We start from the raw sequence: 17,434 nt of genomic DNA, 5'->3' as shown, positions 1-17,434 counted from the left end.
TATTAATATCAATTTCTCAATAATGCACCAAAAATACAGAGGATTTAAATATGTGCTTATGTGGCGTATATGGAGAAACAATGTGCATCATCTTCTTCAAGTCTGACCCTTGGCTATCCATATTACTAAACGAGAATGGTAAACCGGATGGACGCAGGGACATGGGCCGTGGACGCAAAAGACGTAGTGCGCAGGCGCCACACAAAGCCCCCCTCCAAGCACCGGAAAATGAGAAATGATGCGCCACGCCCATAGCAACAGACCCATGCAACAAAGCGCCACACGAAGGCCATACCACACGAAACAGGACACACACAAAAAAGTGGATTCAGACCCACGACACACAAAGCACCCCTCCACTAACCGAAATAAGAAATGAGGCAACGCGCCCCTCAAAAAAAACGCACGCCGACAAACGACGTAACAGTGAGTGCGATCCTCCTTATTACTTATCCATATTACTAACGATAAAGAACAAACAAGTCATGAGTTCACGATCAGAAAAGGCTCCATATTAACAGTCAGTGCGATCCTCCTTATTACTTATCCATATTACTAACGATACTGAACAAACAAGTCATGAATTCACGATCACGGGTACAAAACGATACGGCTCGAGTAACGGGACCACAAACACGAACCCGCATGAAAAACAACAATACACGTCGGCGCCTACAATGTGCTTCTGAAACCACGGAAGAAAAAATGTCTCGGCTCCAAAAACACGTCACTCCTTATTCAAAATACCGGTCCCAATCACAGAAACATCGGTATCCACTATGAAAATGAACAGTAACAATGCACGTGACATCCGTCTTGCAAAACTATTAATTATAGATGAATGTACAATGGCATCCAGTCACTTACTCAACACCATTGATAAACTTCTACAAACGTTGATGAATAATAATATTCCCTTTGGAGGAAAGGTACTTTTATTAGGAGGAGATTTTAGACAGTGCTTAGCTATTGCTCCACATGCCATGTGCTCAGCTATTGTTCAGTCCACCTTTAAATACGCGGACGACGTCATACATAAACAACAAGAGACCGGACTACAATACATATACAGGCGCGACACCTGATTGGTAATAATACGAAGAAACGAACAGTCCGCATATTAACAGTGAGTGCGATCCTCCTTATTACTAACGATAAAGAACACACAAGTCATGAATTCACGATCACGGGTACAGAACGAGACGGCTCGAGTAACGGGACCACAAACACAAACCCGCATCAAAAAAAAAAAATAAACGTCGGCGCCTACAACGCGCTTCTAAAACCACTGAAGAAAAAATGTTACGCGGCCAATTGGCATTGCTTTCAAAAGATACAGTTGGTACAAAACATGCGATGTCCAGATCCAGAATATAACAATTGGTTATTACAACTGGGAGATGGTACACTCACCAATACAGATGGACTTCACCCAGATATTAGTACAATTCCTCAAGCCTTTATCTGCGACGACTTAGTTACGGAGATATTTGGAACAGCAATCTCATTAGACCAAATACCCCTTTTAACACCACGGACTATATTATGTCCAAAAAATATTAATATTGATCACATAAATAACCAAGACATTACATTACTTCCTGTAGAGGCACAGCTCTTTCTAAGCTCTGACAAAGTTGACTCTGATGACAACAATGACCATCTTAATTTCCCCTTAGAATATTTGAACACTATTAACCCAGCCGGATTACCACAACACAATCTTAACCTTTCAATCGGAACAATAATCATGCTATTAAGAAACCTTAACACTAAACAAGGTTTATGCAATGGTACACGTTTAGTCGTCAACACCATGACACACAATATTATTGAAGCAAAACTTCTTCCAGGATCACATGCTAACAATACTGTTCTGATTCCTACAATTGACCTTACAAGTTGATCTAGAATTACCTTTTACACTTAAACGGCGACAGTTCCCCATTAAACCTGCATTTGCCATGACCATCAACAAATCACAAGGCCAAACCATGAACAAGGTTGGCATCTACCTCTCTGACCCCGTTTTTGGACATGGACAACTTTATGTGGCCTTCTCACGAGTTCAACGTTCATCTGACGTTAAAGTTAAGGTTATAAATGATCCATGCCAAGAGAAACTCATTCAAGAACAAGACACCATCTTTACTACTAATGTTGTGTACAAAGAAATTTTCCGATAAATCTTTACACTGTGCCTTGCAATTTATTCTTGGCTTCCTATATGCGTCAACACCTTCACACTATGCTATATCTCATACATACATCACGCTATTTATAATTACCCAACACCAGGGGTTGGCGAGCGAAGCGAGCAGGGGGCGGAGCCCCCTAGTCTACTTTTCTAATGTAGCTGACTACTTCAAAACTTTAGGAACTTGCTGGTCATAAACCCATGTTCATTGTTTTGTCTAATTTTATTTTCATGCAGGTAGTCTTCTGATTTATTTCTGATTTTAATATCCAGAATCTTATACATGATTCAAGTAAGTCTTAACTGGTCTATTTTGTTCTGAAATTGATTTGGTTTGCATTGTCTTGTTGATTGGATTCACATTTACAAAGTTTCAGTCATCATGTTCTTTTTCTAACTAAAATGAATGGTGAAATATCATTATTAAAGGATTAGAAGTAAAGTTTTTGTATTCTTTCTTCAGTACTGCAGTTCTTTCATCAATAAATATGGTACCTCAAGAATATGTGGCTTTTTTATTTTGAAGTTTTTAAACTCAGAAGTTATTTTACTTTTGCCTGAGACACTTAATTTACAAATCATTTTGTAACCTCTTAGATGAAATGTTTTATATAGGATACCAGACTTCGACTAAAATGGTTGCATATGCGACCAAAAATACACTTTGACGATTATCAGTTCTACTTAGATCGCCAGTGGCGAGTAAATAATTGAAACTTTAAACTAATTATATTGTGACAGATGCAAAAGGAAATTTTGTATTCTTAAGTGGATATGCCATTAATATATATATTGGTATGTGGGGGAGGTGGATTTGTTCCTCCTTGGAGGTCCTTGAGTCACATTCCACTAAAGGCTGGTTTATACTTGACGCATCTCTGCGCTCGGAGAAGGATATTGCTGCAGCCCTGAAAAATTATGGGCAGATCTGGCACACATAAAATATTTCTAACTACATGGCACTGCTAACGTGGCGGCCACATATTCCATATGGTGAATTTCAAAAAGAGGCTAGTTATGCTTGTGCCAGAATCATAAATGAAGGGCTGAATGTGATGTGACAGGTCAGGAAAACACAAGGAAGACAAGCAAAACATTTGAAATTCATCTGCCCATCATTTTAATTCCCCTTTTATGAAGATATCTGCACCACATGGAATTCAGTTATTCTTTCTGACTTGGCACACCAGTACTATGGTGTAATTGTCAGGGATCTCGTTATGTTCGCACATCCTTGTGTGTTGTTTCTCATTTTATGTTTATATGATTTAACACATGCTGTGTGCAGAATTCCAGGCTGTCCTTCAGTAAACATGTACACGCAGCCGCCTGCCTGCTGTTTCCTCACACACATCGAAGTCTGCGTTTTAAGGTGGCAGGTGTATTACATGTTATTGTCATTTTACTGGGGTTACTCTGTGATTGATGGCAGACAGTAAATTTTGTTAAAATGGTATTGAAAAATACCACTTTGTAAGTTGTTACTTCAGTCATTATGGTGTGTGCACTATATGTTCTGTTACCAAAACATTTTTCAATGGGAGCTCAGCAACAAAGAGAAATGAAAAATAAGATTTAGTAATAATAATTAATAATTTATTGACACCCAAGAACTCTGTACAAAGACTTGTAAAAGACAAATCATTAAAATAAATGTACTAATTTACTTTTACTTCATATGTCATGCCTTGCTCTTAAACATTTACTCAAGTATTTTTTTTTCTGGTGAAAGAGGAAAAATAAAAATCATTTCACCAGGGGAAGGTTTTGTTGTGTATCTCAAACTTCACCTGTGTCATATGAGTGATTAAAACCATGTGAATGAAATAGTTTGTTATATCAAGAAAAAGAAAAGAAAGAAATTCCCTTGCCCGTCATGACCACCCCTTTAAATTGGGGGAAGATTTCCATAGCATGTGTTTCGCCCTAATTCTGGGCTCATCAGGCATACACACTCTACTGCACAGCCCAGAATTAGGGCGAAACACGTGTCGCGTACTCTTTGCATTATTTGACAGTAAACTATTTCAACCATTCTATGATCTGCTTCTCACAACTGAGGGCACCGTTGGCGGATGTTAGCAGACTTGCTGGCCAACCACAAGCGTTACCTGGTAGGTAACCACCCATACAATCAGATTGTGACACAGACTACAAATGCCGTATATATATATATATATATATATATATATATATATATATATATATATATACATTTTGAAGAGGGTCACTGAAAAAACGAACACTTGTTGCAGTCTATATATAAGGTAACAGGTTTTGAATTTTAACGAAACAGTACTTTAAAAAGATTCCAGGGCTGGCAGGCCTTTGGCTTGATACTGCTGCTTTAGCTTGATTTTTAGTGAAGTATTTTGGTGTCATCTTGCAGTTCCCTTGGAAGTTTGCTGAAGACTCTTGGTTGAGAACCACTGAGCTGGAGCACAATACCACCCTGGTTTTAGTTCATGTTAACAAAAATGATATCCAGCTGACTTCTCTGCATCCTTTTCATATTGCCTGGAAGCCTCACTGTACAATTGCTACAATAAGCATACTGGCAATACCAATTGGCTGGTTTGCTCTGATTTGCTGGGTTACAGTTTATGCATTGTTTATCTTCTGGTGACCTAATGCTAGAGAATTATTGAAATCCTGCAGAAATATTAAACCCCTGAGCTCTTTGTGCTCATGGGCCACTACAGAATAGTCCCGACTTTTTTTTTTTTTTTCTAGATTCTGAGTCCAAGTTACATCCATCATCTGTCTTGACATCATTGGACAGTACATCGTATTGCAAACAGCTACATTAATCTGTTTAGTCAAGTCCCATTTCAGTGCTAATCGCACAATGCAGCATTTTGTAAATTAAATTGGGCTTGGCCTGCTTCCAAAAATGTTCTCGCGTAATTTCTAAACAGCTTTGTATTTGATTTTTTAATAACAAAGGTTTTACATATCCATGAATTCATTCAAGGGAAGCAACTGAACATGTTGCATTTAACTGAAATGTGACAACAGCCCAATGACCACTTTTATCTAAATAAGGCCAAATCCCTGGATTTGCATGTTTTCAAGCCTTGTGAATCAGGTGGTACTGTTGTGATTTACAGAACTAATTTTAAATTATTAATACACTACTTTAACATTTTATTCATATTTTGTGGTCCAGTCATTAGGCTCTTGACACCTTACTTTTTTACAGTATATTGTGCCCCCAAACCATGCAATTATTTTAATGCTGAACATTTACCATTTCTTTCTTCAGCTACTTCATTTTTTCCAAATATTTTAATGGTTGGTGACTGAAATATTCCTGCTGACTCTGTATGCCATTTTATTACTTAGTATACTGTTTTCCTTACATATTGTATAGGACACACAACTGATCTAGTGTGGTCCTCTGATTCAGCTCCCTTTAATTTAATTGATCTTGATTTTTCTTCCTCTGATAACAAAGCTGTTACTTTCAATATTTTGACTTGGTTAAGCAAGGTAAAGCATACTTACATTATTTCTTGTTATCTGAAAAATCTTCAAACTGTTTTTTGTTCCATCATTAGTAAGAATCGTTTTCCACACCCTCATTTGTCCACCACTGAATATTGTGATAATTATTTATCATATTGTTTAGTTTTTCATGTTCCTTATAAAACTTGGACAGATTCATTTAAGTGTACCTTCAGACCCTATCTTTTTAAATACAACAAACTAACTATCGGCTGCCATAATGGCTTATTATTCAACTGTTATTTGTACTGGTCAAAGAAATTAAAAGATTAATAGTTCATAAACTACTGTTGTTTCAATGTAAATTTCCTTTTACCACCTCTTCAGTAGTTTGGTGGTCTTCTTTTTTTTTTAAAAAAAAATTCCGGTTGTCCAAAATTTCCAAAATTGATGCCAAACATTGGTAACTCAAAACTACACAACACAACTATATAACATAAACTTCCATACTGGGGGAGTACTGCCTCATTTGTCACAACTTATTTTTGATATTTCTCTCCAATTAATGATATTTTGATACTGGAGGTTTCCTGTAGACCTGATTTGTCTATGTGTCAACTTGACCCTAATCTCACTATGTTATTCAAAGCTTGTTCACCTTCCCTTTTTCCTCTTTTGACTGCTACTACTCCTTTCTATTGGTGTAGTCCCTGATTGTCTTAAAATTGGCGCTGTCACTCCTGCTATTAAAAATAATAGTAGTAATTTAAATGATTTCAGCAATTATTGTCATATTTATAATATTCCCTTTCTTGTCAAAATTTTAGAACCTGTTGTTGATTCCCAGTTACTGGACTATTTAAACATTTTATCTGAATTTTGTTCATAACACAGTACTGGAATAGCCTTAGAGTCACAAATGATCTGCTTTGGTCTCCAGATTCCAGATAAGTGTTCTGAACCTTTTAGATCTTTCACGTACTATTATGCCTGAGTTCATTGAGTATAAATTGCATTGCTTATTCATGGTTCCAGTCTTACTGAACTAATACAGTTGATTTCAATATATTCTACTGATTAACTCCAGATCTTACCATTCACAGGGATTAAGTATTAGGCCTCTTGCTTTTCATCACTTACCTCCTTGATTTAATTATCCATCCCCTTTTTGTTCAATTTCATTGTTATGCTGATGCCATCAAGCATTTTATTTCTACCAAACAATCTCATGTTTGTTCTCTTTCCTCTTTGGTTAGTTGTCTCCAAGATTTTAAAACCTGAAAGGCACATTATATCCTTAAGCTTAATAGTGACAAATCTGAAATTCTTGTGGACCCTGAAGCTGCCCTTTCAAAATTTGAAAACGTTAACATTTGCATTCACTTTTTCTTTTCAGTCTCACATTAGTGATCCATCCCATACTGCCTTTTATCACCTTTGTAATGTATCAAGAATTTGTTCCTCACTGTCCTTACACTGTTGCTGAGACACTAATTGATGTATTCATCAACTCAAGGCTAAGCTGTTGTAATACTCTACTGTCTTATATTCTGACTAAATTTGTAAACAAGCTCCATTTACTTCAGAGTTCTGCTGCACAATTACTGAATCAAACTAAGCCTTATTGACACATTACCCCAATTCTACATAAACTCCACTGGCTAAATGTTATGTACCATATTGCCTTATATATTCTTGCACTCACAAAGTTTTTTAACAGTGGGTTCTGAAAGATTATACAGGCAGTCCCCGGGTTACGTACGAGATAGGGACTGTAGGCTTGTACTTAAGTTGAATCTGTATATAAGTTGGAAAAGGTACATTATTTTAATAAATGCTGTTGTTGACCGACTGTAACCAAGTCCTCTGCCAATGACTGATGGAGTTTCAACTCTCTCTGACCTTTTTGTTATTTCTACTTTATTTTCAATGGTGATGGTTTTTCTCTTCTTTACTGTATCACAAGCACTTGCATCAAATTTGTGTTTCAGAGACATTCTTGAAGGGTGAAGACAACAGGTTAAAAGGAGCTCATCTTCTTTGCTTGTGAACTGCTACTCCACACCCACTATTAGCATGTACAGCCCCCTATTGCCTGCCCACCTCTCCATACTCCTTGCTACTGTATTAAGCTGCTCCGTCCACACTATTACCATGTACAGCCCCCTCTCGAAAGCCCACCTCCCCATACTCTTTGCTTGTGAACTCCGCTCTGCCTCATCCCCGCTATTAGCTTATTCAGCATCCAGTGATCGGCAACATTCTGCCCCGCTCCACTCCCCTCACCACTTGCGATCCTGCTTCTAAAATATTTGCCCACTCATCCCTTGCCATCTATGTAGATCATTAGATGTGCCTGTAGAAGTGCGGCTGTCATCTCGCAATGTCATGCGAGAGGACAGCCGGGCGCTCAATTAAATTAGCTGGGCACGCCCAGCTAAAAGACGCTAGGGAGAACACTGCTGTATTATAAAAAAAAAAAATCCTGGGAGGGAGACGAGACGTGATGTGATCTTCTCGGAAGACAATTTGACATCCCGCAAGAGACACTTTAATGTCATGCGAGAAAAGGCAGTGAGACAACATTTAAAACAAGTTCATGGACATTTAACCAAGCAGTTGTTGGAATGCTTTTGGCAGACAGACATCATGTTCTCCCAGCTCTTAAAACAACGACAAGCAGAACATGCAGCTTGCCAGCAGCAGCAGTAGGAAGCCAGCAGATGATCCAGCCACTTCTCCTTAGCCAACCCCTCCCTCCTCCCCCCCCCCTTTTCACAACACGAGTGGCAGAGACGCGAAGTGGCAAAAGGACAGCTGCTGTACAGGCTTTTAAATGATCGACGTTCAGCGTGACAAAAAGAACACACAGCTCACCAGCAGCAACAAGCCAGCTGATGATCCGACTGCATTTCCTTAGCGTGCGTTCAGCCCCTCCTTCACAATGCGAGCGGCAGTGACACGAAGTGGCAAAAGGACAGCTGCTGTACAGGCTTTTAAATGATCGATGTGCAGCGCAACAAAAAGAACACGCAGCTCACCAGCGGCAACAGAAAAACAGCAGATGATCCAATGGCATCTCCTTAGCGTGCATTCACAACACGAGCAGCGTTATACGTCCTGCAAGAAAGATTTAACCACACCCGGGGCCAGAAATAAAGAACAAGTATTGTTTTTACAAAAGTTTTAAAGTAAAAGTGAAAATAATGCATATGTAACAATTCCCATGAAAATAACAATCTCTTTAAATTGTATATCTGGTAAACCAAAGCCGGGGGGTGGGTGAGCGAAGCGAGCAGGGGGCAGAGCCCCCTAGTTTAATTAAAACAAAAAAACCTTAAAACTCACTTTTTTAGACTTGCCTTCTCAGTACCCTAAATTATATCTTTCTTAATTGTTCTGATTGTTTTATTGTATTTTAATAGGTGTGTGCTGTAATTTATTTACTTATTTATTAATTTAATTTGACTGGTTTATAGTTTTATCTTGCAGCGTGTTCTTGAGTGTCTAGAATGGTGCAGTTAAATCATATATATTATTATAACAGTTTCTTAGTATTGTTTGGTATGACATTTTAAAATGTGAAAATGATAAAGACATGTTAGCATCATAATCTGAAGTGATGGACTCATGCTGCCTTTCTCTTAAGAAATTTCATAACTAAATGTGTCAGAGTAATTTGTATGCCAAGCAAAAAAAAATAAATTATTTGGTACAAATTTGTAAATAAAGTACAAACCTTTTTCACTCAGACAGCGTATGATTTTAAACGTAATTATTTATTCTGTTAAACCCTTAAAACCTCAGGGTCATCGTTTTCCCTTTTCATGCTCAAGAAACTGTAACACATGTTAGAAAGTAACTTGTAAAATGTTTTACTGGCTATAAAGGTGGATTTTCATATCTGTCATGCCAATCAAAATTAAAAACTGTTATACCGTTTAATGGAATCGAATGAAATTTGACTATATTATTGTTATGCAATGATTGAACCAAATTAGGAACAAGAATTGAATTTTTGTTTTTAAATAACATTTATTCATTAATTGGTTTTCTTAGAGTTTAAGCTGTAATATACCTTTTTTATAGCCAGAATAGCAAAGTATAAATATTGTCTTGAGATAAACCAAGCTTATTAGTGCACAGAGAATTTTTGGAATGTTCTCACTATTATTGCTAGCTCCTCCTGCTTTCATTTTAACTGTTGTGTGCATTGTCCTCTAAATTGCACTTTTAATGAGATTACAGTGTTTCCTTGAGAGACGGGCAGAGAGTGATTGTGGGATGCTGGGAGAAAGAGATAGCAAGAACAGAGAGCGATAAGGATCACTCTGTTGAAATAAATTTTACTGGTGTGAGTAATTATTCTGTCTTCAGTAACATTAGCTGTCATGATAATGGAATATTCAGAAAGATTGATACTGTTTGCCGAGGATAAGGGCACAATCATTAAAAGCTGGGTACTCATAGTGTTTGCTGATTTGGGTTTACTGTTTTTATTCCACACTGTGTACAGGGAGGTAACCTTTTAAGTAAAAACTATGCAATTATTTTCCTCTCTAGTTGCATTTAATAATTGAAATTTTAAGTAAAAAATGCATTAGCTGTAAATATGATCAGTATCCACATTTTAGCAACTTGTTAAAAAAAAATGGTTGACAGTTCCTTGCACAACTTTGGAATGTGGAAGGATCCCAGAGTGCCTATGAAACAACGCTGTTGAACTTGAGCCAGATATGTATGTTATATAAAGATATTCTCTGGATAGTGTTAGAATTTGAACCCAGGACTCTGCAGCAGCAGCAGCAGCATCAGGCAATGTACCACCAAGTTTCCTACATCTGATTTGAAACAATAATCAAAATTTTAACATTTAAAACATAACTTTGACTTCTACAATAAACCTGTGAGCTTCCTGTTATACATAGTTCTTCTAGAATTTAATCTTGGTTTTAAAAAATGTTAACATTCTGGTATGGTGAATAATTTATCAATAAGGTGATTTGATAATATTTTTCTGCAATTCTATTCATTTTTAGTATGCACTATTTTTTGTGAAATATTTTCATGATGTTATTAGGTAATTGTTACATGGTATAAATGATAAAATGAGCATATCTTTCTGTTTGTGGAAAACAAATTCTCAAAGAAGATTAAGAGTAAGCTTCATAAAGAAGAAGCATTGGTTTAGGTATACAAAAATTATGCGCAGCTAAATAAACTGTATACAGCTTGTGTATTAAAAATAAATAGTACGTACTATGTGTGTAAGCCTTACAACGTGATTTTAGGTATAAAACCTGTGATGGGCTGGCACCCTGTCCAGGAGTTGTTCCTGCCTTGCACCCAATGCTTGTTGTCATAGTCTCCAGCTTCCTTGCACCCCTGCTCTGGATAAGGTTTAAAGAATGGATTAATGGATATGATAAAAGATGTATGGATTGATCGTGTGCATTTAGTATAGACTTATTTTTCTGGTAATCCCTTTACCATTCTTTTTTATCTTTATTCACATGTAACATTACATAGTAAGAGTAATTATGAATTGGGGTTTCAGTTGTGCTTGAGAAAGACTGCACACACAAAGTGGGTATCCTTTGATACCCTGCCTATTATTAGTATACGCAAAAGGGTGTTTTTATTTTAAACATGTTTAATAATTATAAAATAATTTGTGGAAAACTAACACCTAAAGAGGTAAAAGACTGTAGTGAAGCCAATTATGTGGAGCTTTTTTCTTCTCTGATGACCTTGGGTAAGGTGGGGGAGGAATTATTTTAATTTTCAGAATATGAATACTGATTCATTCTGAGATGATCTGAGAATTAAGCATCGTTGCATGTATTTTCCTGAATTGTGGTTGTGTAGAAATCTAGAAAACAAATTTCATATAGTGAAATTCAGATATTTTCAGTGAAGTTAAAATTTTTAATTTTTTGTATTAACTGTAGAATTACTAACAAATCATCATACGAAAGAATGCTACATTTTCAGTGACATTTTACATTTGTATTTTGTGTTTTTTAGAGCAGAATGATTCATTTAAATGCATCTCAATTAAAGAGAATTTTTTACTTTTTCATTGCCTTAAAATTTATTTATTTTTAAAATAAATAATGTTGACTAGATAAGCCTAATCAATTTTTCTATTTGATGTTTGTTTAAACAGGTCAAACCATCTTGATGGAATTATTACATTACTTAAAGGTCGAATTGAAGATGTTGACTTACCAGTTGAGAAAGTTGATATTATTATTTCAGAGTGGATGGTATGTCATGTTTTAACACTTGATTCGGTTTATCTGTTTTTTCTTTTTCCTTCAACACTGCCCTTCACTGCCTGCTCAGCTTAGCTGAACATTTATGCCTTAGGTTGTAAAGGCGTGAGAGCCTTAGAGGGTTATTTGTTCTTAAAACTCTAAAATGGAGCTTTGTTTTCCTTTGTCATTTGCAAAGGCAATATCTTTACTTTACTTTGTTTCCTAATTTTTCTTTTTCCCTTACAGAACATTGTTTTAATAGCTAAATAGCTTGTAAAATGTATTAAGTTGTCTTTTACAAATATATAGGCACACAACTCTATGTCATATTTTGCATAATGTTGTATTCTGTGTTACATAGTCTTTTATATATGAAAACCTATCTCCTGAGGAAGAGCATTCTAAGAATAAGTAAATATTCAGTTAGAATAGATTTAAATATATTACACATTGTTTTATGGTAATCATTTATATTAATGTTAAATGTGCTTTAACAACAGTAGTGCACCCTACAGTATTTGTAAGTGCCATTTTTTACTTTCAAAATTTGATCAGGTACCATGTGGCTCATTAAGCAGTACTGGTACCTCAAAGCTTGTGAGAGCTGCAGTCGAATTCTAGCCCATACCCTGTCTTTGTGAAGTTTGCTCACTGTCCCACAGCCAGTGTTGGTTGTCACCTTTTGCTTAAGTCTACTGGAATAGTCATTGGCTACATGAGAATCTAAACTGGACAAGTGAATTTAGAAAAATAAAACTTAATTAAATGGAACGTTTAGTAGTTTACATTATAAGAAAATGCCAGTTGCATCACTAGTTATCTTTTAATTGTCCACTAATGAAAAGTCTGTGCCTGAAATGATACAAGTAAATAAGGTTTTTGAATAAGTTTTTAGCCTTCATCCTTTTTTAATATTAAAAAGTCCATTCAGCCCTTATACTTTTTAAATATTTAATAGTCATAGTTTCTAGGATTTTGATGTAGCATTTTATATATTTATGCATTCAGATATTAAATAGTAAATAATGAATCCTTAAAAAAATAAACATCTGAAATGCCATCATTTTTTTATGTATTCATTATTCTGTTTGAGTGATTTATTGAAGTACAGTACCAGTATTTTATTTTTTCCACTTTTTACAGTGTTTCCCAGTTTTTTTAAGCTGTTGAGTATTGTCTTTCACTAAAAGTTTTGGTCTTTGAAAGTTTGCATTTAATTTGACAGTGATCACTCTTAATTTAATTTCAAGTTGAGTGTTTTGATATTGAAAACTTTTCAAGGCACTTTTGTCAGAGAAATTGGCAGAGGTGCTCTTTATCTGGTAAAATAGTACTCTCTTGACTGTGTATATTTTCTAACTATTTTGTGCACTTAATGGTGTCTTTGTAGTTACCTTGTTCCTGATAAAACTTCTGTCACAAGCTTCAAATTAGTGGCCTAAGTAGTCATTACTGTGAAACCATTGCACAGCTAAGGTGTAGGTGATACCAGGGACAATGCAGGCTGGGCCATAAAAGCATCCAGTTAGATTTGCAAGGGTTGGCTACTTTAAAGAAGCTGTAGCATGCAACATTCGTGACTAGTTCTCCTACAAGTAGTGGAAGTGCTGACCAGTGTGGTAGGTATTTTTCTGTCACTTGCCACCACTATTTTGGTCTTTTTTTCATTGTTCCTCACAGCAATCGAATAAAACATTTTAATTTTATATTATTTAGTCTTGTTAAACAGGGGAACTTTAAACATATAAACTTGTCTTCCCCAGTCACTTTTCCAATTTGAGGTTAACTTCTGTCGTAATTTATTGTTTGGTGTAAGGGAGACTGGCAGAGTAAGAATTTCATTGCATGGTTTGAGCCACTGTGGTTTTTTTTACTGTGCATTTGACAATAAACCTCTTGAATCTTGAATCTATGCAGAGCAGCCCCAAAGGTTTTCTTTCATTAATTTTTTTGTCCTCGGATTCTTCATACATTGTTGTATTGGTCATCTGAGACAGTGCGTCTCTGGTTGTGGTGTTGTTTTATTGTGTTAGTTATTTCTTTCTTTATTTACTTGTTTATAGTGGGGTTTTTTATATTGCTGAGGTATTTGAGGTATATTTTATTCTAATGTTCCTGGTGGTACTTTTGAAAGTACAAACCACCATGTCAAAAAAACAAAGGGAAAGAAGATAAAGACCTTAAAGAAAAGGTAAAGTTCTTTAAGGAGCTAAGTCTAATAAGTCAATGTCAATGCTGCTCCATGGCCTTTTGTAGATTGATGAAGAGATTCAAGGCCAGTATTCAGTGAAATAATGGCCCTGGAAGTCTGTCTAGAAAGTGTTCCTACCTTCACCAATTACTTGCTATGATAGGCTCAAGGATGGAGAACCAGGATGGAATGTTATTTGTAAGCTGCAAAGCTAAACTTTTAACTAAACTGAACTCATCATCTTGTCTAGAATCCCAAAAACACTTGGGATGGCACCACAGCATCTGCCCCAACTGTCCATGCACAGAGCAGAGACAGAAAATGAAAGATAAAACAATTCATCAAGAAATTAATGCACTAGTGAGGCCTTACTTGGAGTATTGCATGTAGTTTTAATCTTCAGGCAACAAAAATGATGCTAGAAAAATAAGTGAAATGGATAAACAAGAATTCACGAGTAACAATAAAGGTTCTGTAAATCCAGGAAATCATTGAACAAACCTATATACCCTAATCTGTGACATCACAGGTCGCTTGCCTGTTGTCCTGCATTGCAGTGTGGACGGCAACAAAATGCTGCCACCCATGGGGAAAAAAACAATGCTGTTATGTAAGAGATCTTAAAAAATAAAGTTATTTTAAAATATCTGTTATTTCGAAAAGATTCAGCAGCCTTCAAAACATTGTGTAAACCAAAGTCAAAGAAAACATTAAAAACAATGCTTTAAAAATTAAACTACTTTCTAGTAAACATTAAAAATACAAAGCTAATGTACAAAAACACACACCTTGTTTTGGGGCTCAAATCATTATGCAATATAAATTTAACTTACAACTAGCAACTTAAACCGTTGATGCTAGCTGTAAAAACTTTAAGAAAATATCAATGTGTGCATATATACATTTTATACAGACCAATGCTTCCCCAGAGATTTCTTTGGGAATGGTTTAGGAAACACTAAAGACAGTTTTAAGAGGAGATATTATCTTGTATACTTAACAAAAAGATAAATTATAGACTATAAAAGAACCAGAACTAATTACAAACATTCCTGGTCCTAAACATTATTTTTTATTTTTTTTATTTTACTTATTTATTATTTTGTTTTTGTTTAAAATTTATTTTAGCCTATGTTCAGCACTTTGGTCAGCGGCTGTTGTATGTAAAGTGCTTTATAAATAAAGTTGACTTGACTTGACTAAACAGGAATATGCTAGATTCCCAGCTGAGGCACTTATAGGAGAGTTTTCCTGTACAAGCAGAATGTAATCTTTTGACTGGAAAAGAAACAGGTCAACTTATCTTTAGGTCATGGAAAACACAATAAAAGAGATTAAAAGAATATTCTGCTGAATAATTGTATTCTATCTGCTGTTCTACACTTCTATTATGGCTAAAATATAGTTAAAAATAAACCATTTCTATGAAATGTACCTTGTATACAAGAGCGGATTGTTCATTTGGGACTATTTCATTTAGCAGTACATCTGGAAATAAAATAAGAGAGCACAAGAAATAACTAACACATACTGTATTATGAATATTATTAGTCTTTATATTCTTCACAACATAAAGAAGGCGAGACACAATCCAACTACTTTTTTGATTACATACATATACCACAGCTCGATTACCTCTTTGTAGATGACCTTGATACACATTTGAAGCTTTATTTATTCAGGATGCATAAACTCACTGCATAGCAGGAAAGCTGCTGGACTATGTGGCTGTCTGGTGGAATTGCATTATTAAAAAATAAATTAAAACAATGCTAATGTCATTTTTAGCAATCTTTATTAAAGCTATAGAAAATACAATTCTACCAAAAACAATATGCCAAGTGTCAGTTGCTGGCTTTCAAACACAGAAAAAACACTTGTTACAATGTGTAGGTCCGGTGTAAGACTCCTGAATAATGGTGCTAAGAAATGGGCAACAATTTTAGCTTTATGAACAGAGAAAATTCCTTCATCAGTATGTCATCAGATCAAACAGTTATTTATTAAAGACCAATATGTACCTTGCAATCTTTACATTAGATAGATAGATACTTTATTAATCCCAAGGGGAAATTCACATACTCCTGCAGCAGCAATATTAAATTAAAAAGTGATAAAAATGCAGGTATAACAGACAGTAACTTTGTATAATGTTAACGTTTACCCCTCTGGGTGGAATTGAAGAGTCACATACTGTGTAGGAGGAACGATCTCCTCAGTCTGTCAGTGGAGCAGGACAGTGACAGTAGTCTGTCGCTGAAGCTGCTCCTCTGCCTGGAGATGACACTGTTTGCAGGGGTGGGCAAAGTCATTCCTGGAGGGCCACAGTGGCTGCAGGTTTTTATTCCAACCCAATTGCTTAATAAAAAGCACTTACTTCTCAAGTAACACTTAGCTTCATTTTATTTGTCTCACTCATTAAGATTTCAAACCCTTATTGCTTATTTTAGTCTTAAACAGCTGTATTCTTGATTTTTAATTGCTCCTTATCAGCAATAAGATGCAAATGACAAAAGAGACCGGCATTTCTCCATTTAGCTTGTTTCCATTTGTATGTATTTATCATGCACTATTTGGTTTAATTAAATACTTGGAAGGAAAGTGAAGAGAAAAAAGCGAAGCACTGAGAATTACTCATCAGTTTTAGACTTCAAATCATTTGGATGATATCCTTAGAAAGGAAAAATAAGTGTAGGATATGAGAATTACATGGCAGAGTTAAAGCACTAACAAGCTTTGAAATTGAACGATTGACAAGGATTGTTTTTTAATTAAGCAACTGGGTTGGAACAAAAACCTGTAGCCACTGCGGCCCTCCAGGACTGACTTTGCCCACCCCTGGTAGTGGATGCAGTGGATTCTCCATGATTGACAGGAGCATGCTCAGTGCCCGTCGCTCTGCCACAGATGTCAAACTGTCCAGCTCCATGCCTACAATAGAGCCTGCCTTCCTCACCAGTTTGTCCAGACGTGAGGCGTCCCTCTTCTTTATGCTGCCTCCCCAGCACACCACCACGTAGACGAGGGCACTCGCCACAACTGTCTGATAGAACATCTGCAGCATCTTATTGTAGATGTTGAAGGATGCCAGCCTTCTAAGAAAGTATAGTCGGCTCTGTCCTCTCATGCACAGAGCATCAGTATTGTCAGTCCAGTCCAATTTATCATCCAGCTGCACTCCCAGGTATTTATAGATCTGTACCCTCTGCACACAGTCACCTCTGATGATCACAGGGTCCATGAGGGGCCTGGTCCTCCTAAAATCCACCTCCAGCTCCTTGGTTCTGCTGATGTTCAGTTGTAGGTGGTTTGAGTTGCACCATTTAACAAAGTCCTTGA

The 17,434-nt window shown here is 36.2% G+C and overlaps 1 protein-coding gene across 1 annotated transcript in view; it reads left to right on the top strand.

The window, feature by feature from the left end:
- Positions 1–17,434, top strand: part of prmt3 (protein arginine methyltransferase 3) — a 309,295-nt gene that overhangs the window by 111,431 nt on the left and 180,430 nt on the right. Inside the window, exon 10 of the mRNA XM_028793849.2 lies at positions 11,814–11,913. Coding sequence (XP_028649682.1) covers positions 11,814–11,913 — 100 coding nt within the window. The remainder of the gene's footprint in view (positions 1–11,813; positions 11,914–17,434) is intronic.

This window comes from Erpetoichthys calabaricus, chromosome 2 (genome assembly GCF_900747795.2).
Source record: "Erpetoichthys calabaricus chromosome 2, fErpCal1.3, whole genome shotgun sequence".
Taxonomy (NCBI): domain Eukaryota; kingdom Metazoa; phylum Chordata; class Cladistia; order Polypteriformes; family Polypteridae; genus Erpetoichthys; species Erpetoichthys calabaricus.
The sequence above is the reverse complement of the archived record's forward strand: the minus strand, read 5'-3'. Positions and strand labels throughout refer to the sequence as shown.